The sequence below is a fragment of the Oncorhynchus clarkii genome, chromosome 19, assembly GCF_045791955.1.
Source record: "Oncorhynchus clarkii lewisi isolate Uvic-CL-2024 chromosome 19, UVic_Ocla_1.0, whole genome shotgun sequence".
NCBI lineage: Eukaryota > Metazoa > Chordata > Actinopteri > Salmoniformes > Salmonidae > Oncorhynchus > Oncorhynchus clarkii.
Genome location: NC_092165.1, coordinates 56195856 through 56220783, shown reverse-complemented (window position 1 = coordinate 56220783; position 24928 = coordinate 56195856). Strand labels below are relative to the sequence as shown.

General features: G+C 43.1%; 2 protein-coding genes across 8 annotated transcripts in view; both read right to left on the bottom strand.

Moving 5' to 3' along the window:
* Window positions 1–13954, bottom strand: part of LOC139375399 (calcipressin-3-like) — an 85781-nt gene extending 71827 nt beyond the window's left edge. For 3 of the 6 annotated variants that reach the window (XM_071117144.1, XM_071117146.1, XM_071117150.1), the window contains exons 1-2: window positions 13426–13618; window positions 10339–10636 (exon numbers count right to left, since the gene is read on the bottom strand). In XM_071117144.1, coding sequence (XP_070973245.1) covers window positions 10339–10536 — 198 coding nt within the window. In that variant the 5' untranslated portion in view covers window positions 10537–10636; window positions 13426–13618. Of the gene's footprint in view, window positions 1–10338; window positions 10637–13425; window positions 13629–13903 lie in introns of those variants that run through there. The other 3 variants (XM_071117151.1, XM_071117147.1, XM_071117145.1) reach the window with 3 other exon arrangements.
* A 102-nt stretch (window positions 13955–14056) lies between these two features.
* On the bottom strand, window positions 14057–23223 carry LOC139375398 (NIPA like domain containing 3). 2 transcript variants are annotated; one of them, XM_071117142.1, is made up of 11 exons: window positions 22883–23223; window positions 22409–22477; window positions 22107–22278; window positions 21650–21709; window positions 20999–21144; window positions 20646–20742; window positions 20218–20353; window positions 17762–17850; window positions 17606–17669; window positions 16533–16636; window positions 14057–16176 (listed from the first exon to the last, which is right to left on the bottom strand). In XM_071117142.1, exons 1-11 carry the CDS (start codon window positions 22925–22927, stop codon window positions 15983–15985), a joined length of 1176 nt encoding a protein of 391 aa, XP_070973243.1. In that variant the 5' UTR covers window positions 22928–23223; the 3' UTR covers window positions 14057–15982. The 2 variants fall into 2 exon arrangements, with proteins under 2 accessions (XP_070973243.1, XP_070973244.1); XM_071117143.1 differs by having other exon boundaries at window positions 16542–16636; window positions 22883–23104.
* Between the last annotated feature and the right edge of the window lie 1705 nt (window positions 23224–24928).

Sequence of the window (24928 nt, the reverse complement as noted above, 5' to 3'; positions counted from 1 at the left end):
TTTCTCAAACTAGACACTCTAATGTACTTGTCCTCTTGCTCAGTTGTGCACCGGGGCCTCCCACTCCTCTTTATATTCTGGTTAGGGCCCGTTTGCGCTGTTCTGTGAGGGAGTAGTACAGAGCGATGTATGAGATCTTCAGTTTCCTGGCAATTTCTCACTGTGAATAGCCTTAATTTCTCAAAACAAGAATAGACTGAAGAGTTTCAGAAGAAAGTTATGTGTTTCTGTCCATTTTGAGAATGTAATCGAACCCACAAATGCTGATGCTGATGCTGTCTATGTAATAGTCCGGTGGCCATTTGATTAATTGTTCAACAGTCTTATGGCTTGAGGGTAGGAGCTGTTAAGGAGCCTTTTGGTCCTACACTTGGAGCTCCGGTACCGCTTGCCGTGCGGTAGCAAAGAAAACAGTCAATGACTTGGGTGACTGGAATCTCTGACAATGTTATGAGTTTTCCTCCTGGATGGCAGGAAGCTAGGGTGAACAGGGAGTATAGGAGGGGACTAAGTACACACCCCTGAGGGGCCTCAGTGTTGAGGATCAGCGTGGCAGACATGTTGTTGCCTACCCTTACCACCTGGGGGAGGCCCGTCAGGAAGTCCAGGATCCAGTTGCCGAGGTAGGTGTTTAGTCCCAGGGTCCTTAGCTTAGTGATGAGCTTTGTGGGCACTATGGTGTTGAACGCTGAGCTGTAGTCAATGAACAGCATTCTCACATAGGTGTTCCTTTTGTCCAGGTTGGAAAAGGCAGTGTGGAGTGCGATATAGATCGCGTCATCTGTGGAACTGTTGGGGCGGTATGCGAATTGGAGTGGGTCTAGGGTATCCTGGAGGATGCTGTTGATGTGAGCCATGACCAGCCTTTCAAAGCACATCATGGCTACTGATGTGAGTGCTACGGGTCGGTAAGCATTTAGGCAGGTTACCTTCACTTCCTAGGGCACAGGGACTATGGTGTCTGCTTGAAACATGTAAGTATTACAGACTCAGTCAGGGAGAGGTTTAAAATGTCAGTGAAGACACTTTCCAGTTGGTCCTAGCATGCTTTGAGTACACATCCTAGTAATCCATCTGGCCCCACGGCTTCGTGAATGTTGACCTGTTTAAAGGACTTGCTCACATCGGTTACCGAGAACAGTATCACACAGTCATCCAGAACAGCTGGTGCTCTTGTGCATGCTTCAGTGTTGCTTTCCTCGAAGTGAGCATAAAAGGCATTTAGCTGGTCTGTTAGGCTCGTGTTGCTGGGCAGCTCGCGTCTGGGCTTCCCTTTGTAGTCCTTCATAGCTTTCAAGCCCTGCCACAACTGGCGAGTATCAGAGCCTGTGTAGTAGGATTCAATCTTAATTCTGTATTGATGCTTTGCTTGTTTGATGGTTCGTCTGAGGAAATAGCGGGATTTCTTATAAGCGTCCGGATTAGAGACCCGGTTACACTCAATTGATTACACTCAGTTTTTCACAATTCCTGACATTTAATCCTAGTGCAAATTCCCTGTTTTAGGTTAGTTAGGATTACCAGTTTATTTTAAGAATGTGAAATGTCAGAATAATAGTAGAGAGAATGATTTATTTCAGCTTTTATTTCTTTCATCACATTCCCAGTGGGTCAGAAGTTTACATACACTCAACTAGTATTTGGTAGCATTACCTTCAAATTGTTTAACTTGGGTCAAACGTTTCGGGTAGCCTTCCATAAGCTTCCCACAATAAGTTGGGTGAATTTTGGCCCATTCCTCCTGACAGAGCTGGTGTAACTGAGTCAGGTTTGTAGGCCTCCTTGATCGCACACACTTTTTCAGTTCTGCCCACAAATGTTCTATGGGATTGAGGTCAGGGCTTTGTGATGGCCACGCCAATACCTTGACTTTGTTGTCCTTAAGCAATTTTGCCACAACTTTGGAAGTATTCTCGGGGTCATTGTCCATTTGGAAGACCCATTTGCAACCAAGCTTTAACTTCCTGACTGATGTCTTTAGATGTTGCTTCAATATATCCACATAATTGTCCTTCCTCATGAAACCATCTATTTTGTGAAGTGCACCAGTCCCTCCTGCAGCAAAGCTCCCCCACAACATGATGCTGCTACCCCCGTGTGTCACACCCTGACCATAGTTTTGTTTGGTCAGGGTGTGATCTGAGTGGGCATTGTATGTTACATGTCTAGTTTGTCTATTTCTATGTTTGGCCTGATATGGTTCTCAATCAGAGGCAGGTGTTAGTCATTGTCTCTGATTGGGAACCATATTTAGGTAGCCTGTTTGGTGTTGGGTTTTGTGGGTGATTGTTCCTGTCTCTGTGTTTGCACCAGATAGGACTGTTTAGGTTTTCGCACAGTTATTGTTTTGTTAGTTATTTCATGTACAGTTCCTTTATTAAAGAACATGAATAACCACCACGCTGCATTTTGGTCCGCCTCTCCTTCACCTCAGGAATACCGTTACACCGTGCTTCACGGTTTGGATGGTGTTCTTCGGCTTGCAAGCCTTCCCCTTTTTCCTCCAAACATAACGATGGTCATTATGGCCAAACAGTTCTATTTTTGTTTCATCAGACCAGAGTACATTTCTACAAAAAGTTTGATCTTTGTCCCCATGTGCAGTTGCAAACCGTAGTCTGGCTTTTTTATGGCGGTTTTGGAGCAGTGGCTTCTTCCTTGCTAAACGACCTTTCAGGTTACGTCGATATAGGTGTAACGGTCTTCTTGATGAGAAGGAGAGTCGGACCAAAATGCAGCGTGTAGATTGCGATCCATGTTTTAATGAACAAACGTAAAACACGAATCAATGCAAACACTACAAAATAAAGAACGTGATGAACGTAACGAAAACCTAAAACAGCCTATCTGGTGAAAAAACACATAGACAGGAACAATCACCCACAAACACACAGTGAAACCCAGGCTACCTAAATATGGTTCCCAATCAGAGACAATGACGAACACCTGCCTCTGACTGAGAACCATATCAGGCTGAACATAGAAATAGACAAACCAGACATGAAACATAGAATACCCACTCAGATCACACCCTGACCAATCAAAACATAGAAAATACAAAGTAAACTATGGTCAGGGCGTGACAGTACCCCCCCCCCAAGGTGCGGACTCCGGCCGCAAAACCTGAACCTATAGGGGAGGGTCTGGGTGGGCATCTGTCCGCGGTGGCGGCTCTGGCGCTGGACGTGGACCCCACTCCATGACAGTTTTAATCCCCCTCCTAAACGTCCCTAAATAGGTTACCCACCACAATGATAACATGGGACAGAGGGACAGCTCGGGACAGAGGTAACTCGGGACAGATGGGTAGCTCAGCACTGAGAGGAAGCTCAGCACTGAGAATAAGCTCAGCACTGAGAGGAAGCCCAGGCAGGTAGTAGAAACTACCAGAACCTGGCTGGCTGGCGGTTTCAGCAGATCCTGGTCGACTAGCAGATCTGGAAGAATCTGGTCGACTGGCGGATCTGGGAGAATCTGGTCGACTGGCGGATCTGGGAGAATCTGGTCGACTGGCAGATCTGAGAGAGTCTGGACGACTGGCAGATCTGGAAGAGTCTGGACGACTGGCAGATCTGGAAGAGTCTGGTCGACTGGCAGATCTGGAAGAGTCTGGTCGACTGGCAGATCTGGAAGAGTCTGGACGACTGGCAGATCTGGAAGAGTCTGGACGACTGGCAGATCTGGAAGAGTCTGGTCGACTGGCAGCTCTGGCTGCTCCATGCTGACTGGCTGCTCCATGATGACTGGTAGCTCTGGCTGCTCCATGCTGACTGGCTGCTCCATGCTGACTGGCAGCTCTGGCTGCTCCATGCTGACTGGCTGCTCCATGCTGACTGGCAGCTCTGGCTGCTCCATGCTGACTGGCTGCTCTGGCTGCTCCATGCTGACTGGCTGCTCCATGCTGACTGGCTGCTCCATGCTGACTGGCGGCCCTGGCTGCTCCATGCTGACTGGCGGCCCTGGCTGCTCCATGCTGACTGGCGGCCCTGGCTGCTCCATGCTGACTGGCGGCCCTGGCTGCTCCATGCTAACTGGCAGCTCTGGCGGCTCCTTGCAGACTGGCAGCTCTGGCGGCTCCTTGCAGACTGGCAGCTTTGGCGGCATCCTGCAGACAGGCAGCTCTGGCGGCTCCTTGCAGACTGGCAGCTCCATGCAGACTGGCAGCTCTATGCAGACTGGCAGCTCCATGCAGACTGGCAGCTCCTTGCAGACTGGCAGCTCCTTGCAGACTGGCAGCTCCTTGCTAACTGGCAGCTCTAAGCTAACTGGCAGCTCTATGCTAACTGGCAGCTCTATGCTAACTGGCAGTTCTGAACAGGCGGGAGACTCCGGCAGCGCTGTAGAGGCGGAAAGCTCTGACAGCGCTAAACAGGCGGGAGACTCCGACAGCGCTGGAGAGGAGGAAGGCTCCGACAGCGCTGGACAGGCGAGGCGCACTGTAGGCCTGATGCGTGGTGCTGGCACTGGTGGTACTGGGCCAAGGACACGCACAGGAAGCCTGGTGCGGGGAGCTGCTACCGGAGGGCTGGGGTGTGGAGGTGGTACTGGAAAAACCGGACCGTGCAGGCGCACTGGAGCTCTTGAGCACCGAGCCTGCCCAACCTTACCTGGTTGAATGCTCACGGTCGCCCTGCCAGTGCGGCGAGGTGGAATAGCCCGCACTGGGCTATGCAGGCGAACCGGAGACACCGAGCGCAAGGCTGGTGCCATGTAAGCCGGCCCAAGGAGACGCACTGGGGACCAGCTGCGTAGAGCCGGCTTCATGGCATTAGGCTCGACGCTCAATCTAGCCCGGCAGACACGCGGAGCTGGAATATACCGCACCGGGCTATGCACCCGCACTGGAGACACCGTGCGCACCACTGCATAACACGGTGCCTGTCCGGTCTCTCTAGCCCCCCGGTAAGCACAGGGAGTCTGCTCAGGTCTCCTACCTGGCATAGCCATACTCCCTGTTAGCCCCCCCCCAAGAAATTTTTGGGGCTGCCTCTCAGGCTTCCATCCGCTACGTCGTGCTGCCTCCTCATATCTACGCCTCTCAGCTTTCGCCGCCTCCAGTTCTTCTTTGGGGCGGCGATATTCTCCTGGCTGAGCCCAGGGTCCTCTTCCTTCTAATTCGTCCTCCCATGTCCAGAAATCCTTATTGCGCGTCTCCTCGCGCTGCTCCTGCCTGTTGACACGCTGCTTGGTCCTTTTGTGGTGGGTGATTCTGTAACGGTCTTCTTGATGAGAAGGAGAGTCGGACCAAAATGCAGCGTGTAGATTGCGATCCATGTTTTAATGAACAAACGTAAAACACGAATCAATGCAAACACTACAAAATAAAGAACGTGATGAACGTAACGAAAACCTAAAACAGCCTATCTGGTGAAAAAACACATAGACAGGAACAATCACCCACAAACACACAGTGAAACCCAGGCTACCTAAATATGGTTCCCAATCAGAGACAATGACGAACACCTGCCTCTGACTGAGAACCATATCAGGCTGAACATAGAAATAGACAAACCAGACATGAAACATAGAATACCCACTCAGATCACACCCTGACCAATCAAAACATAGAAAATACAAAGTAAACTATGGTCAGGGCGTGACAATAGGACTCGTTTTACTGTGGATATAGATACTTTTGTACCTGTTTCCTCCAGCATATTCACAAAGTCCTTTGCTGTTGTTCTGGGATTGATTTGCACTTTTCGCACCAAAGTACGTTCATCTTTAGAAGACAAAACGCGTCTCCTTCCTGAGCGGTATGACGGCTGCGTGGACCCATGGTGTTTATACTTGCATACTATTGTTTGTATTGTTTTTCAGATGAATGTGGTACCTTCAGGCGTTTGGAAATCAGGCGTTTGCTCTGAAGGATGAAACTGACTTGTGGAGGTCTTGGCTGATTTCTTTTGATTTTCCCATAATGTTGTCATGCCGTTGGCCTGTTGAGGTTTATAACCCCCATAAATACCTTTCCCCCTTTCCTCTCTCTCTACTCAACAGAGTCACTCTTAGAAAGTCCTTTGTTAACATAGAGAGAGTCTGAAAACATCAAAAGGGTGGGGACCAGAACCCTATTTCGGTAATCCAACCAGTTGAAAATATGCGTTGATACTTAAAGAATATGATGTCAGATCAGTTGTCATCTGAGACATTATTACTGATGATAGGATGACACACTGTATCTTGGAAAGTCTACACATTCTAGTTATCAGATTTGTTGTGCAATTTAAATGAGATCAGAACCGCCCCCTCAAGATTCTGAGCCTGCCTGGCAGGGTTGGTCCAAAAGCCAAAGCCCCCGGAAGGGTGAACATAATATACAAGGATTTTTCAAAGCTGCTAATGAGAACCTTGACGTCCTCGTACCTGGCCGGTAGGAATTCCAGTGGAGTACACCCACCCAGGTAGTGGCAGTGCCGGCAAACACTGGCTGCAGTAACCCATAAGAAGGGAGTCGCACTCGGACAATTAAAGAGGAGGTATATTATTGTGGCCCTGGCGGCACAGAGGTGCTTGTGAAGATGGGTCGCAATGGGGGACGAGCGTGTGTGGCTCCATCTGCTCAGACTAGATATTGGTTAATCAATGTTGCATGCCTTCTCAAACAGTTAAACACATTCACACATCAAGTCTTCTCTTGAGTTGGGGTCGGGGATGGAACAACTGTTGCACATTTGTATGTGTGTGTGTGTGCGTGTGTGCATGCGGGGGGGGGGGGGTGAAGGTCGATCTATGGGTGGAAGGGGAGAGAGGAGCAGAGGTGTTTGTTTGGGAGGGGAGGGGTGGGGTGGGGTGAGTGTACGAATCCCATATATGTTGACAAACATGTAGAATTCCTACTACCAACCGTTGTTATGGGCAACAATCCTTCATAGAAGTGCTTATATTATTATGCCCATTATTTGTCAATTGTGGGAATAACTTAAAATATGAAGGATTTTTTAATATACAGTGCCTTCGGAAAATACTTTCTGTATTCAGACTCCTTTACCTTTTCCGCATTGTGTTACATTACAGCATTATTCTAAAATTGATTAAATTATTTGCTCAGTAATCGACACACAATACCCCATAACGACAAAGTGAAAACAGGTTTTGAGAATTTAGCAAATGTATTTTTTTTTAAAAGACAGAAATAGCTTATTTACATAAATACTCAGACCCTTCGCTATGAGACTCAGAATGAAGGTCAGGTGCATCCTGTTTCCATTGGTCGTCCTTGAGATGTTTCTACAACTTGATTGGAGTCATCCTGTGGTAAATTCAATTGATTGGACATGATTTGGAAAGTCTCACACCTGTCTATATACGGTCCCACAGTTGACAGTGCATTGTCAGAGCAAAAGCCAAGCCATGAGATCAAAGGAATTGTCCGTAGTGCTCTGAGACAGGATTGTGTCGAGGCACCGATCTGGGGAAGGGTCCCAAAACATTTCTGCATTATTGAAGTCCCCCAAGAACACTGTGGCCTCCATCATTTTTGAATGGAAGAAGTTTGGAACCACCAAGACTCTTCCTAGAGCTGGCTACCCGGCCAAACTCAGCAATTGGTGGAGAAGGGCCTTGTTTAGGGAGGTGACCAAGAACCCGATGGTCACTCTGACAGAGCTCCGGAGTTTCTCTGTGGAGAGAAGGACAACTATCTCTGCAGCACTCCATCGATTAGGCCTTTATGGTAGAGTGGCCAGACAGAAGCCACTCTTTGGTAAAAGGCACATGACAGCCCGCTTGGAGTTTGCAAAAAGGCACCTAAAGACTATCAGAAACAAGATTCTCTGGTCTGATGAAATCCAGATTAAACTCTTTGGCCTGAATGCCAAGTGTCACATCTGGAGGAAACCGGGTACCATCCCTACGGTGAAGCATGGTGGTAGCAGCATCATGCTGCTGTTTTTCAGTGGCAGGGACTGGGAGACTAGTCAGGCAAAGATGAACGGAGAAAAGTACAGAGAGATCCTTGATGAAAACCTGCTCCAGACCTCAGGTTGCGGTGAAGGTTCACCTTCCAACAGGACAACGACCTGAAAATAGACCTGAAAATAGCTGTGCAATAATGCTCCCCGCCCAACCTGACAGAGCTTGAGAGGATCTGCAGAGAATAATGGGAGAAACTCCCCAAATACAGGTGTGCCAAGCTTTTGGCGTCGTACCCAAGAAGACTTGAGGCTGTAATCGCTGCCAAAGGTGCTTCAAAAAAGTACTGAGTAAAGGGTCTGTAAATGTGATATTTCATTTATTTTATTTTTTTTAATAAATTAGCAAACATTTCTAAAAAAAAAACAGTTTTTGCTTTGTCATTATGGGATATTGTGTGTAGATTGATTGATTTCATACAGTTTAGAATAAGGCTGTAACCTAACAAAACGGGGGGAAATTCAAGGGGTCTGAATACTTTCCGAAGGCACAGTATACATGTTTATATAACTAGATGCAGTAGAACCGAGGTGAAGGCGTTCCAAATGATGTTGGCTGTTAATCTGGTTCTGTACTGTAGGTGGCACCATGTTCTCTTTTTAAAGGATGGGCCCCTATATCTTAAAGTCCTAGGATCCATGTGTGCAGGGCTGGTCAGCCTGTCACTGGAACGACAACCCGACTTGGGATGGGGGGAGGTTTTATCGGGTTATATTGTGTTCAGTGTGGTCAGTGGTGAAATAAGTACAGCTAGTTATAATTGTAATGGCTTAGTAGATAATAAGAAAAGAAGACCAGTCTTTACCTGGCGACAAGAGAAGGAATATAATATCTTCTGTTTACAGGAAAATCATTATACACCATTAGACAAAGTTGTATGGAAAAAGGGCTGGGGGGGGGGTATATTCCTCCCATGTAGGTCCTTTAAAAGATGATCCTTCTATGAAAATATAATGATTTAGCGAGCTTACAGTTAATACATGACTCAATTATTACGGTGGGAGATTATAATACGATTCCTTAATGGACCGTAAAGGAAATCACTATACAACTATCCCCTTCAAACACTTAAGGAAATTACGAATAATATGGTTATATTAAAACTAGTGGATATATAGAGGCTTAAATATCCTGAATCTAGTAAGATATAGAGTACCAGTCAAAAGTTTGGACACACCTACTCATTCAAGGGTTTGACTTTATTTTTACTATATTCTACAGTGCATAATAATAGTGAAGACTGATTGGCTCAAAACTAGGAAATAACACATATGGAATCATGTAGTAACAAAAAAAGTGTTAAACAAATGTAAATATATTTTATATTTGAGATCCTTCAAAGTAGCCACCCTTTGCCTTGATGACAGCTTTGCACACTCTTAGCATTCTCTCAACCAGCTTCATGAGGTAGTCACCTGGAATGCATTTCCATTAACAGGTGTGCCTTGTTAAAAGTTCATTTGTGGAATTTCTTTCCTTCTAAATGCATTTGAGCCAATCAGTTGTGTTGTGACAAGGTAGGGGTGGTGTACAGAAGTTAACCCGATCTGGTAAAATACCAAGTCCATCTTATCGCAAGAACAGCTCAAATAAGCAAAGAGAAACAACAGTCCATCATTACTTTAAGACATGAAGGTCAGTCAGCCTGGGCCAAGTGTGTCATCTCTGGTAGATAAAGATATGACAGGCCTTGATCTGTGGCACAGAGGTGGACAGGGCCCATAGGTTCAGTTTAGGTGTGTGTGTCGGTGTTTGTGTAGGTGTGTGTGTGTGTGTGTATGTGTATGATCTTGTAAACTATATCATTGTACTGTTTTCAGGCACAGGCCAAGTTAACCCCATGTGCATTCATACAATGATCCCATTCTTACATGAGCACACATAACTCTGACAGAGGTGATTGAATATGGCAAGTGGCTCAGCTAGGGACAGTGTGTGATGTGTGAGTCATCATATCAGACCCCAGCATGGGATGTTTCCAGGCATTGATGTCCCCAATGAACCCTGTGGCAGCAGGTGTGCATCCTGGGCCATTGGCAGCCACTGTGGGAGAGATGACTGAATTTGGCCAGGCTGAGGCTGTGTGAGGTGCAAATTCTCGCTGATAATGACATCATGCTATTTTTGGAACTTAATCCAGAACTAATGGTGCATGGTTAGCAGTGGCGGCTGGTGGGAGGAGCTATAGGAGGACGGGCTCATTGTAATGGCTGGAATGGAATTAATGGAACGGAGTCCATATATTTGATGTGTTTGATACCGTTCCATTTATTCCATTCCAGCCATTACATTGAACCTGTCCTCCTATAGCTCCTCCCACAAGCCTCATCTGATGGATAGTCAGATAAAAAAAAAGTGAATTGCTCCCAACAAGAGGGTGTGGTGAAACCGAACTAGGAAGTGATATCATCACTAGTGTCTCACCCGGTGGCGGTCCTCCTCGAACACGGCCTCGTGGACACTGCAGGCGAACAGGGCGGTGGGCAGCTCACTCAGGTCCATCATCTCTTCCTCTCTGTCCTCGTCTTCCTCGCATACCATGTCCTCCTCCTCCTCCTCTTCAGGGTCGCTGCTGTAGGCCTCTGAGACGTTGCTCCAGGCCTTGGCCCCCTCCCGCAGCATGGCTACCCAGGTCCAAAGACACAGAGGCAGGGAACATAGGATGGAGAGGTGAGCCGCTAGGGGGGGTGGAACTTTTCTGGGTCTTCTAGCTGGGACAAGACTGGAGGGTGGGGGGAGGAGAGAGAGAGAGGGAACGAGAGAGAGGGAAAGAGAGCGAGAGGGGGAAAGAGAGAGAGAGAGAGAAAGAGAGAGAGAGAGAAAGAGAGAGAGAGAGAAAGAGAGAGAGAGAGAAAGAGAGAGAGAGAAAGAGAGAGAGAGAATTTAGTTTTCACTTGTCTCAAGTAATATATCTATTGTATACATTGATGGTGCAATTTCCCTGCTCCTTACATGGTCTCACAATCTTATGACAGACAGACAGTTCTATTCAACAAATTGATGAGAATATTGAACAAACCAAAACACTGCAGATATTCCTATTTGTCCTTATAGGTCTATGGGTGTTTCCCATTATAAGACCGCAACACAAGCATTTATACCCTACACCAGAGGTCCCCAATTACATTCAGCAGTGGGCAGATTTTTCCTTGAGCAGATGGTAGGGAGTGTGGGGGGGGGGGGAGACATAGTTATAAATAATTGGTACACTGCAAATTGACTGCAAGAATCCCAACCAGATATAATACTTGACAACAACAAAAAAATTATTTCAAACCTTGATCAAATTGGGATACAATCACGTGTCTCTCTAGGAGGAGAAGATGTCTCTCTATTTATGCGTGGGAATACTTGGGAACAGATTTCCTCATTTAAATTTCACAGTATTTTATGTCCAACATAAATACAAGTGTTCAGAAAACATGAAGGGCGGGGGGGGGGGGGGGGAAATAAAATCAACAGCTGGCCGAATTTGGCACGCGGGACGTAGATTGGTGAACCAGGGCCCTGAACAAATACATCAATTGAGGATAATTTCTAACGCTGTTGTGGGATAGGGTGACATCTGGCGGCCAATAGAAGGATAATTAAAGCACTACCTAACCTGAATTATAAATGAATACAATGTAGTAAGAACTTACTATGTCGTTCATAATCATAGTTGAGGAAGAAGTCCTTATCCAATATGTACAATTTAATGTATGCTGTCAAGCTGAAATACAATGATGTAGAGTACCAGTCAAAAGTTTGGACACACCTACTCATTCAAGGGGTTTTCTTTATTTTGACTATTTTCTACATTGTAGAATAATAGTGAAGACATCAAAACTATGAAATAACACACATGGAATCATGTATTAATTAACCAAAAAAGTGTTAAACAAATCAAAACATATTTTATATTTGAGATTCTTCAAAGTAGCCACCCGTTGCCTTGATGACAGCTTTGCACACTCTTGACATTCTCTCAACCAGCTTCATGAGGTAGTCACCAGGAATGCATTTCAATTATCAGGTGTACACTGTTGTTCTAAGTTAATCTGTGGGATTTCTTTCCTTCTTAATGCGTTTGAGCCAATTAGTTGTGTTGTGACAAGGTAGGGAAGATAGCCCTATTTGGTAAAAGACCAAGTCCATATTATGGCAAGAACAGTTCAAATAAGAAAAGAGAAATGACAGTCCATCAATACTTTAAGACTTGAATCCAGAAAATGTCAAGAACTTTTAAAGTTTCTTAAAGTGCAGTTGCAAAAACCATCAAGTGCTATGATGAAACTGGCTCTCATGAGGACTGCCACAGGGAAGGAAGACCCAGAGTTACCTCTGCTGCAGAGAATAAGCCTCAGAAATTGCAGTCCGAGAAGTAACAGGCACATCTCAACATCAACTGTTCAGAGGAGACTGTGTGAATCAGGCCTTCATGGTCAAATTGCTGCAAAGAAACCACTACTAAAAGACACCAATAAGAAGAAGAGACTTGCTTGGGCCAAGAAACACGAGGAATGGACATTAGACCGGTGAAAATCTGTCCAAATTGTGTATTAGTGTATTAGTGAGACGCAGAGTAGGTGAATGGATGATCTCTGCATGTGTGGTTCCCACCGTGAAGCATGGAGGAGGAGGTGTGATGGTGCTTTGCTGGTGACACTGTCAGTGATTTATTTAAAATGTAAAGCATACTTAACCAGCATGGCTACCACAGCATTCTGTTGCGATACACCATCCCATCTGGTTTGCACTTAGTGGGACTATCATTTGTTTTTCAACAGAACAATGACCCAACACACCTCCAGGCTGTGTAAGGGCTAACCAAAAAGGAGAGTGATGGAGTGCTGCATCAGATGACCTGGCTTCCACAATCAACCAACCTCAACCCAATTGAGATGGTTTGGGATGAGTTGGATAGCAGAGTGATGGAAAAGTAGCCAGCAAGTGCTCAGCATATGTGGGAACTCCTTCAAGGCTGTTGGAAAAGCATTTCAGGTGCTGGTTGAGAGAATGCCAAGAGTGTGCAAAGCTGTCATCAAGGCAAAGGGTGGCTACTTTGAAGAATCTCAAATATAAAATACTTTCTTTGCTTACAACATGATTCCATATGTGTTATTTCATAGTTTTGATGTATTCACTATTATTCTACAATGTAGAAAATAGTACAAATAAAGAAAAACCCTCGAATGAGTGGGTGTCCAAACTTCTGACTGGTAACGTAACTGCCATACTTTTCTTTCCAAACCGCAGAATAGTCTACAGACTACAACAAATGATGTAGCCAAAACTGCACAGCATGTCAACAACGCAAGACTGTAACATTGTAGCCTAACGTAATATTTACTTGTCTTTCTTTAAAAGCTACCGATTTGTTTCAAAACTTGTTACATAAGAGCTGCCAGATAAAAGCATAGCGCCGGCTGAGCTGTCAATAAGGGCGAAACTCCATCAATGTCAAAGTGACATATTGATATTTTTTTATAGTGACAATAGACGGAATAGTGGCCTCTTGAAACGACTTACCACTATCATTGAGAAGAAAAAAAAATATTCCAGAATGTCAATATGATTTCTGGTCAAGACAGTCCAGCCGGAAATATCAACATTCACTGTCGCCTGAAGAAAAACAGTTGGTTACAGTTGTTGATGTATCTCTCTGACGCAGTGTTTCTTTACATTAGATTATTGTACAATATCTGATGCAGCCTACACCAGCACCGGTCACTGCCAGGTGAGACCAATGATAACCCAGCTGATGCGCTTTTCTACCAATGGTAATTGAGCAAGGGGAGGATGTTCGTGTTCAAGATTGGTGGCAAGCACGCAGTAAACACACCGCACACTGGACTTTACTGAAGCCCTATGCTGAAGCTCTTCGGTGATATATTGCGACAGTGACAATGGGGTTGTAAAATCTTTTGAGATATTTAACATACCACAAAAACTGCATGACTAAGAAAATAACAGGTCTGAAACTAATATTTCCTCAATTTCAGCTCACCTCAGAGGGCGAGATTCCAAATGGACTTGTTGCAGCTCATCCACCCTAGTGGAAAAACGACGACGTTCTGTCATCACCTAAATTATATTTGGATACCCTCCCAATTTAATGTTTCATATAGTCATATCTATACATGAATCTTTTGCATGAACGTCAGTAGTATATTATTTATTTGCTTACCTAGTTCATAATACAGCAACAGTGGTGGCAATGAGGTTAATAAGGGTTACAAATCATTCATTACAGGAAGAAAACAATAGTATACTGTGAGCTCATTGGTCGTGTCAGCACCTCTGGATTTTCTATTCATTGAAAAGACTGGCAGAATGACAAACAACAAGCGTTGACCAGAGACGTCAGTAGTCTATTCTAAATCAGCTCAGTCACTCATTGGACATTTCTTCATATTGGTTTAGCTTGCACAGTGATACAAGGAAATTGTCATAACATCTATATAACTTAAGACATTCAGAATCCCATTTAGTCCACATAATAAACGCAGCTAAACTAAAGGTAGATCCCAACTTAAAAAACATATGTATTTTTTTTTTAAAGAGCGGAAAAGTGGCGTCACACTCATTGACATTGTTATAAATGGATAGTGGGGTGAGCAGAACTCGGCCCGTAGCCACAAAGCGTCTCAAGAGTTGGAGTTTCTGATCCAGGATTACATAGACAGGGTGGACCTGATCCTAGATCAGCACTCCCAGTCAGACGCTATGTAGATTTGAAGCCCGAGCGTCAAATCCATTCCTAACACAAGAAGACCACTTGAATAAAGCCGTCCAACTTTTATCACATTATGCTTCAAACACAATAAATATGTTACTTTTTTTTTCTTCAGTTTTACATGAAATTCACACAATCATTGTGCATTTAAGACCATAGTCCCAACTACAACTTGATGATTCAAATGCAACTAAAATAACTTAAAACAATAACAGTTTCTAAGCATTTTGGTCATTTTTGGACTAAGCAGTCGTACACCGTCTTACTCGTCAGAGGCAGAATTGTGGGGTGACTTCAACTGCTCAAGCAAAACATACAAGGAAAACTGCAGACAGTATTCATTGGCAAGTCTATTGAAAGAAATCCTGCAGAAATGCATTAACATGGAATAAGTCACTCAATCTTATGTGGCGAACACACAGCAGCAGGGAGAAACAGGCAGGGTGCTTTAGTCTAAGGCACATTAATGTCCAAAGGTATGACATGTCTATGGGCCTGGATCCAGGTCGATGTTTGTCCGTGGTCAGTGACAACTTCAGGATACTTCAGTACCTTTCTTGGAATGATTTGCAGGAATAAAGCTAATGTCTCATGGTTGAAATGTCCCTCATTGCAGTCCGTAGATAAGAAGACATTAAAAGAAGAGTGTACAGCTCAGTTGAATTACTGTAGAGTAGGGGTTCCCAAACTTTCCCTCAGACACCCCTTCCAGTTTTGGGGAACTACCCAGACCCCCCTTCCAGCATTGGGGAACATCCCCCCCATTTAAAGCAAATTTACTCAAATTGCTATACATTTTGTAATGTTTAAATGTGATATTTGAGTGACTCAAACATAAAATCCAAGGGCTAAAAAAACCTATCTAGAAAAAGTTAGCCAGTTGATCGGGACATTTCTGACAGGTTATACATTTTTTTTTTAGCTCACTAAGGAAGGCAATGACTGACATGACAAGAGGAACTGATGATGTACTACCCAATTTAGAAGTTGCACCTTCTGCATTCTACTACTAAAACTTTTCAAGAGTAAGTTGAAAGTTGGACTGGGTGCCCCCCCCCCCAAAAATAACAATCATAAATGTTTATTTGGGGGGGGGGTACCCCACAGTTTGGGAACCACTAAACATTTATGATTGCTACACATGATTCTGACAACCCACAAAACACTTCCTTATTGTTAGACATGGCCAGATGGGGGTAACATAGTAATGATGACATCATCCTACACTGAGTCTATGGCTATATCCCTATTCTGAACCCTTTTCCAGACGTGTGCACCACTTCAGGAGAAGGGTGGAGGATTGAGACGCAGCCTACGGAGGGGAAGGTTGAAGCACGTCTGAAAGGTGCCTCAGTCGTTCTTCAGGTCTGCCGAACTATAGGGGGCAGCGGTGGGACTGGGTGTGACTGCCAGCTGGTCATGATCCAGCTCTGGTAGAGTGGCGGGCGCCACGCTGTCATTGTTAACCAGGGCACCGTAGGAAAAGGAACCGTTATAGTCCGGCTGCACTGCTCGCCAGCCCTTGTCGTGAATGGTGGGAATACCTGTGTTTAGGAAAAGGGGTGAGAATGACATGAATTCATAACACAAGGTGAATCTGTAACACAAGGCAGATGTCATTAACTCAATGCGAGTTTGAATTCATGGCAATGGGGCACAGAAACCAATTCACCTATTGGCTTTAATTCCCGTTAGATTGCCTGTGTCGCGTGGAGAGCACCATGGTGGCAATCAATCATAATTCACAGGTAGCTTTTTTTTGTTAATGTTGAAAGACAGTCAAGCGAGTTTTGATATTAAAGTCAGAAGATGCAAGGAATTTACCGTACAACGTCAGCAAGCTATTGAATTCGTATTGGGGACAATGGGGGGGGGGGGGGGGGCGTCACGGCAACTGTACCTTCATTACCTTGCGACATGTCCATTGTCACATAGGGTTCAAAGGTCTTTAGCCTTTTCCTGTTCTTGGTAATCAGGAAGACTCCCAGGAAACAAGATAAACATCTAATGAAGGACAGAGATAAGACATTACCTGGATAGGAAGCCCAATAGCCATCATCACTGTTACATCCTCTGAAAGCATGAGCTCCTGAGTTGGGAAAATCTTGTGCAATACACCGACGCATGTCTTGTATTCAAGATCCTAAATGGCCTGGCTCCCCCTCCACTCAGTAGTTTTGTTAAACAGAAAACCCAAACATATGGCAGCAGATCCACAAGGTCTGCCATGAGAGGTGACTGTATAGTTCCCTTAAGGAAAAGCACCTTTAGTAAATCCATTTTCTCGGTGAGAGCTTCCCATGTCTGGAATACACTGCAATCAGACACACATAACTGCACCACATATCACACTTTCACAAAATGCTTGAAGACATGGCTAAAGGTCAATCAGATTTGTGAACATGGTCCCTAGCTGTGTGTTGCCGCTTTCCATGTTGTCTGTTGTCTGTAGCTTGTGAGGTGTGGAAACACTTTGTTGCTTTTATTAATTTTGTTTTGCTGCTTTTTGTTCTATGTTGCTCTGTCTGTATGCTACGTCTTGCTTGTCCAATGTTGCTCTGTCTGTATGCTACGTCTTGCTTGTCCAATGTTGCTCTGTCTGTATGCTACGTCTTGCTTGTTCAATGTTGCTCTGTCTGTATGCTACGTCTTGCTTGTCCTATGTTGCTATTGTCTATATTGTAATTGTTTTTAATAACCTGCCCAGGGACTGCGGTTGAAAATTAGCCGGCTGGCTAAAACCGGCACTTTTACTGAAACGTGCACTGTCCCTGTAAAAATAAAATAAAACTCAAACTATCAATCACATACCACTTATGACACAACTGATTAATCTGTAGATTAATTAACTAATAGAAAAAGAAAAGAAAAAAACATCTAATTTGTTTAATTGTCTGATAGCGCTAGTTTTGGGGCCATATCACCATATGTCCAGTCTGACACATGTGGACAATTATAGAACCGCCTACTCACCCCAACAAAAACATGCAGATGTGAAGAATGTCTTCGTGATTAAACTCCAGGTAAAATATGGCTCCTGTAGATGTGAAAAAAAAATACTTGATGTTCACACCTTCTTGAGCTGTGATTCCACAGAGGTTAAATTGACAATGTCAGCAGCTCTCTTACCTGCGACAATCGCAAAGGATGTGGATAAGATGTAGTTCACACAGGCTATCATGGAGGAGTCGTACAGGTGAGTAGCCTGGGAGAGAAACCTGAGAGGATTCACAATGAGGTGTCAGTCAAACACAATACAAGTGTCTTACATAGCAGTAGACCTTATATATAAACAATACATGTATTTACTAGAGGTCGACCGACTATGATTTTTCAACGCCGATACCGATTATTGGAGGACCAAAAAAGGCCGATACCGATTAAATCGGCCGATTTAAATGTTTCTTATTTGTAATAATGATAATTACAACAATACTGAATGAACACTTATTTTAACTTAATATAATACATCAATAAAAATCAATTTAGCCTCAAATAAATAATGAAACATGTTCAATGTTGGTTAAAATAATGCAAAAACAAAGTGTTGGAGAAGAAAGTAAAAGTGCAATATGTGCCATGTAAAAAAGCTAACGTTTGAGTTCCTTGCTCAGAACATATGAAAGCTGGTGGTTCCTTTTAACATGAGACTTCCATATTCCAAGGTAAGAGGTTTTAGGTTGTAGTTAATATAGTATTTATAGGACTATTTCTCTCTATACCATTTGTATTTCATACACCTTTGACTATTGGATGTTCTCATAGGCACTATAGTATTGCCAGTGTAACAGCATAGCTTCCGTCCCTCTCCTCGCCCCTACCTGGGCTCGAACCAGGAACACATCGACAACAGCCACCCTTGAAGCATCTTTACCCATCGCTCCACAAAAGCCGCGGCCCTTGCAGAGCAATGGGAATAACTACTCCAAGTCTCAGAGCGAGTGACGTTTGAAACGCTATTAGCGCGCACTCCGCTAACTAGCTAGCCATTTCACATCGGTTACACCAGCCTAATCTCGGGAGTTGATAGGCTTGAAGTCATTAACAGCTCAATGCTTGAAGCACAGCGACGAGCTGCTGGAAAAACGCACGAAAGTGCTGTTTGAATGAATGCTTACGAGCCTGCTGCTGCCTACAGACTGCTCTATCAAATATCAAATCATAGACTTAATTATAACATAACAACACACAGAAATACGAGCCTTTGGTCATTAATATGGTAGAATCCAGAAACTTTCATTTCGAAAACAAAACGTTTATTATTTCAGTGAAATACGGAACCGTTCCGTATTTTATCTAGCGGGTGGCATCCCGAAGTCTAAATATTGCTGTTACATTGTACAAGCTTCAATGTTATGTCATAATTACGTAAAACTCTGGCAAATTAGTTCGCAACGAGCCAGGCGGCCCAAATTGTTGCATATACCCTGACTCTGCATGCAAATGAACGCAAGAGAAGTGAAACAATTTCACCTGGCTGCTAATTTCACCTGCCTGCTAACCTGAATTTCTTTTAGCTAAATATGCAGGTTTAAAAATATGTACTTATGTGTATGGATTTTAAGAAAGGCATTGGTGTTTATGGTTGGGTACAGTCGTCCAATGATTGTGCTTTTTTCGCAAATGCGCTTTTGTTAAATCATTACCGTTTGGCGAAGTTGGCTGTCTTTGTTAGGAAGAAATAGTCTTCACACAGTTCGCAACGAGCCAGGCGGCCCAAACTGCTGCATGTACCCTGACTCTGTTGCAAGAGGAGTGACACAATTTCCCTAGTTAAAATAAATTTGTGTTAGCAGGCAATATTAACTAAATATGCAGGTTTAAAAATATATACTTGTGTATTGATTTTAAGAAAGGCATTGATGTTTATGGTTAGGTACACATTGGAGCAACGACAGTCCTTTTTCCGCGAATGCGCACCGCATCGATTAAATGCAGCACAGGACACGCTAGATAAACTAGTAATATCATCAACCATGTGTAGTTAACTAGTGATTATGATTGATGGATTGTTTTTTATAAGATAAGTTTAATGCTAGCTAGCAACTTACCTTGGCTTCTTACTGCATTTCGCGTAACAGGCAGGCTCCTCGTGGAGTGCAATGAGAGGTAGGTGGTTAGAGTGTTGGACTAGTTAACTGTAAGGTTGCAAGATTGAATCCCCGAGCTGACAAAGTAAACATCTGTCGTTCTGCCCCTGAACAAGGCAGTTAACCCACCGTTCCTAGGCTGTCATTGAAAATAAGAATGTGTTCTTAACTGACTTGCCTAGTTAAATAAAGGTGTAAAAAAAAATATATATATATATATTTTTTTATCCGCGTCCGAAAATACTGATTTCCGATTGTTATGAAAACTTGAAATCGGCCCTAATTAATCGCCCATTCCGATTAATCGGTCGACCTCTAGTAGTTACCCTGTAGGCTACTCATGGAATACTTACCACATACAGTCCTTACCACATACAGTACCAGTCAAAAGTTTGGACGCATTCATTCCACTGGGACTGTATATACTCAATTATTTGTATTTTTTGGGGAAAATGGAATGAAGGGTTAGCTATTGCTAACTGCCAGTGCACTCACGTAGCCTGGAAGACCACAGTGGTAACCATGCAGACAAACATGACGTAGAAGATGGGGTAGTTGAGCTGCATGGTGCCCTGGACGCTGAGGACCAGCATGCCTGCCACTGCTTTCACTGTGATCACAGTCACAGAACCTGGGGAAGAAGCACCGTGCAGTAGGGTGGTTAACAAGCCCTTTAAAAACAGAAATGTTAGTGAAAAGAGACATTTTCAGTAAAGAGCAACTTTCATGAAATTGTATTATTTAGACCTGAGTTCAATTCCTATCAAGCAAATATTGGACTGTTTATCACAGCTCTACCTATCAGTGGGTTGAGGTCTTCACACACACACACACACCTCTGCTGTTCTCCGTTGCTGATGTCCAGAAAATAGTTTGTTGTTGCTAAATATTGAACATTAATATTTTGCCGTCGTCCAACTTACCGAGCAGCGCCACCAGCAGGAGAATGACAACAAGGTGATTAGCGTTGCGCTGCTTGTAGAAGTACAGCAGAAGACAGAAGGCAATAATCTCCAGGAACTGTCCCGTAGAAAACCCAAACAACAACAGGAGATATTACAGCTCTTATAAATAGCCCATTTATCATAACTAACATAGAGGCGGGGGAAATCGGTTTGCCAAAGAAAACAACAACCTGGTAAAAAAAAAAAGATACACTCTTGTCCAAATCTTTTACATTCTAATTATGCACAAAAAGGTGAAGTATGTAGACTTAAAAATAGTATTTATGAAATACCTCAATCCCCATTCTCCTATACAGAATCAAATTTCTTACCACATACAAGAGGAAGGGCCATCCTACGACCTGTTTCACTATGTTCTCTGCAGTAAGTTTCTGGTGATAGTTGGGTCCGAACGTGGCAAAGAGGTAGGTCCCGGCTACCGTCAAGATACATCCAAGGAAAGACAAAACGTATCGCTCTAGAGTCAAAGACAAGCATTCATGTTAGCATGTTAGCATTTATGTTAGCGTGTTAGCATTTATGTTAGCATGTTAGCATTTATGTTAGCATGTTAGCATTTACGTTAGCATTCACGTTAGCATGTTAGCATTCACGTTAGCATGTTAGCATCATGTTAGCATTAACATGCATTGTATAGAAATGCTTTTGGTACACAAACTTTCCAAATATGGGTTTTGCATTTCTAAAATGCTAAGTAAATGGCTGCATATACACTACATTTAAAAAAATTTAAAAAATTGAATAACCATCCAAACAAATATTCAGAGACTTTTCACCCATTTCCCCAAAACACTTGATTATTCAGGTTATTGTATGAGGAAAATAAAATCCATAGCAAATAGCAGTGTGTGCAGTGGGACCAGTATTTGCATTGTCTCAGCATCATTTCCATACAATTTGCCTAAAGCAGAATGTCAGTTCCAACACTGAATCATAAAACGTAAAATACCCATTGAACTTACTTAAAAAATCCTTTGGCTTCCATTTCTCTCTCAGGAAAATGAAACCTAAGATTGAACTTGCTGAAAAGTAGAAAAAAAACAAATGTTCATTAAACATGATAAAAAAAATGCCACATGACATTTAGGCATTGTTTGCTTTCCGAAATGTCGATAATATAGTTATAAACAACTTCAATCTGGTACACATTTCCTTTTATTTATTAAATTCCAAGTTCAGGGTTGTATTCATAAATTGACACTGTTGGCAAAACGTTTTGCACCGTAGAAAAAACATTAGCATCGGAAACCGTTTTGTCCAAACGGGAAACGTTTTGCAATGAAAACAAGAGTGTCTATCGGACAAATTCAGGTAGGTCGCTCCCCAATCCGTTCGCTTCTCTTCGGTATCTAGTGAATACACCCCAGGCTATGATAGGCCAAGCTCCCGAGCAGTGAGAGTGAAGTGTAATTTGCTTACCTATGACAGACACTGCATTCAATGGAGCTATTAGAGATAAAGGTGCAAAGGCATAGGAGACAAAGTTGGCTGCTTCTCCTAGAACGGTAAGTACCAGGCCACACCACCATGTTTTGGTTCGGTAGAAGGCACGGGGGTCCTTGGTCCCTGCTAATGTTACATGGCTGTATTTCTGGAGAATTCAGGAAAATAAAGACAATTAAATAGAACCACTGTTGTACAAATATTGTGTCTCTTCGGACACCCACTCCTTGTTATATCCAAAACATACAACATGAGGGTTGGCAGTTGCCTGAGCTTACCTGAATGCTTACAGAGATGCTGACAAGCAAATTACCAAAAATGGCCAGCAAGGTTCCAATTAGGTTTTCCTGTAAATGCAAACAAACAAACAAATCCATTCACTTAGGGGTCATAAATATTTCAAGAGACACTTCAAATATGTGGGCAGTGACACAGGTGACATGTAGGCCACACCCACATGTTGTTATTGCATGGACACAGAATGTATTAATGGAATGTGATATCTTCAAATGACGAATGAATAAGACTAAGCACAAAACTTTAAACGCCTTAACGTAACTAATAAAACAGGCAGTTGATCTAATAAACATGTTGGACATACTCATCCAGCTGTTTCAAGTTACAGACTGAACATTTTGACAAAATGTATTAATGCATCGCTCTTTGGCTACATTTGACCATTTCTTTTTTTAAACTGCTATTTGCGGTTCATAACAGGATGTAACACTCGCCACGACGCATCACATTCTCACCGTATAGGAATCGCCACCGACTGCAGTATATTCTACTCCTGCCATTCTGGTTTAATGAAATTTCTATTCATCAACAGCAGGCGAACATTTCCAGAGACATCACGTATCTGTTCAAATGCAACTTCAATCAATAAACAATAGCAATAGTTAATTTCCCAGTAAGACTCTTCTACGAGAAGAACGCCATCTTTGGATGCTTGTATTTCCGGATTCTATTTTACACACAGCTGTTACGCATGACGCACAGCGAGATTCATTTGAATGCCGCTGGAAGAAAGACCAAAAACGGACACGGATGCTGTGATAGAAATGCGAGAGAAACTTTCAACTACAATCCTTTTGATGACTTGCGCGGTGATGGGGGACTATGACAGTAATTTAGCAGATTGAATTTGCATGCCAAAATGGTTTGTTCATCTTGCAAATAAAAAGATGACAAATTCACAACAACAAAAAACAATTAATGTGATTTATTTGGTGTGTAGGCCTGTTGCTAATGGAAATTATTGCCACGAATTTAACAAGAGTTGTTTTCTTGCCAATGTTGTTTATTTGCATGATATGCTCCATTCAGCTGTCGCTCTGTCACATCAGTACAGTAGGCCGCGCCAACGAGCCATTTCTTCAAATAGGCAAGGAAAAGGCTACATAAGGGAGGTAACTACCTATGTATGGAGTCAACACGTGCGTTTATTATTTACAGTATGAAGGAGTCTAGGTTTTTGCGTTTATTATTTACAGTATGTTTTTTTTTACCTCAATAAAAACGTATTTTATCATAATGGGAGAACAAATTCTGATAAATAACCACTACATTAAAGCTATACGCTTGCAAACCAGAGGTTCATAAAGTTGTCTTCCAATGACTGTTCGTCTATCCACCACAACATACCTGTGACATGTGTAATGGTAGGATACAGCAATGTGTTAAATTTGGGATCGGCCTGTGCGTTGTACTTTCTATGGTGTTATTATTAAAACTGGGTGGTAACCGGGCCACCCTGGAGACAGATCACCATAATCTGATGCCATTCAGTCATTTTTGACGTTGATTAATGAAACGCAAGCTTTGCTATTGTGCCATACAGTCCTACGGGCATTTGACAGGCCCTGCACTGCGTCACAGTCACTGGTTCCATACGCATTCCCTGCAATTGTAGCTTTAGGCAAGGTCAACAGAGGGAGGGTGTATTGTGCCTGTGAAAGACGGGATGAAAATATTTGTGCCCACCAATTTTACACACGGGGATCACGCCTGTACACCTGTTCTAGATGAGTCATGATGAACTCAGTTGTTAAATGAAATTACATTCCGAGGATTTGCATACGGGACTGGAGAAAAGCCATGGTCAAATATAAATAATAAAACAAAGGTGAATGATGGAGATGGATACAATAGGCTAGCTATGTCACATTTATGATAAGATTAAGTAGACTATGTTACATGTATGATACGATTAAGTAGCCTAACTATGTCACATTTATGATAAGATTAAATATTTCAGACAGAGAGTCTGTGAGGATGCATTACTTAATGTGAGGATGCATTACTATTTGTTATTTGTGGTGAATAAGCAAATAGATTACATGTAGTCTATATTTTGTATTTAGTTTGTTGGGAAAAACATGCAATATGTCCAGTAGAGGGAGTACCTTTCCTGGGCTTCATTTTGTAGACTTTGATCATGGAAAGTGTCGTCCTTACCTTGAGTAGGTGAATTCCATTATAAACGCAGACAAATAAAACTATATATATATATATATGATTTGTATAAGTGATACTTACAGCCCTGAAGCAACCCTTTAAAAAAAACTAATAACCAGAACAACTCGCCTCTTGGATATTCCCTCACATGGGGACACAACCACACGAACTGAGGGAATTGATGTGATACGTTGTCAATTTGCAGTTGGAAGTGTACTATCACTTTGCATAGAGAGCAGAGTTTTTAGTCAGACGGGAAATTGCCAATAGACTCACTCAATCATTGGGGACATGTAGCCAGTGTTGACAATAACTGACAAAGCCCATGGCAATGAAGCTAT

Coding starts and splice junctions, on each gene's coding strand:
- LOC139375398 (XM_071117142.1), bottom strand. CDS start 22,927: ATGGCAGGAGTAGAATATACTGCAGTCGGTGGCGATTCCTATACG. Junction 21,145..21,649: donor GAAGCCAAAGGATTTTTTAA/GTAAGTTCAATG, acceptor CTTTGACTCTAG/AGCGATACGTTTTGTCTTTC. Junction 16,177..16,532: donor CATGTCGCAAGGTAATGAAG/GTACAGTTGCCG, acceptor TCCTAAACACAG/GTATTCCCACCATTCACGAC.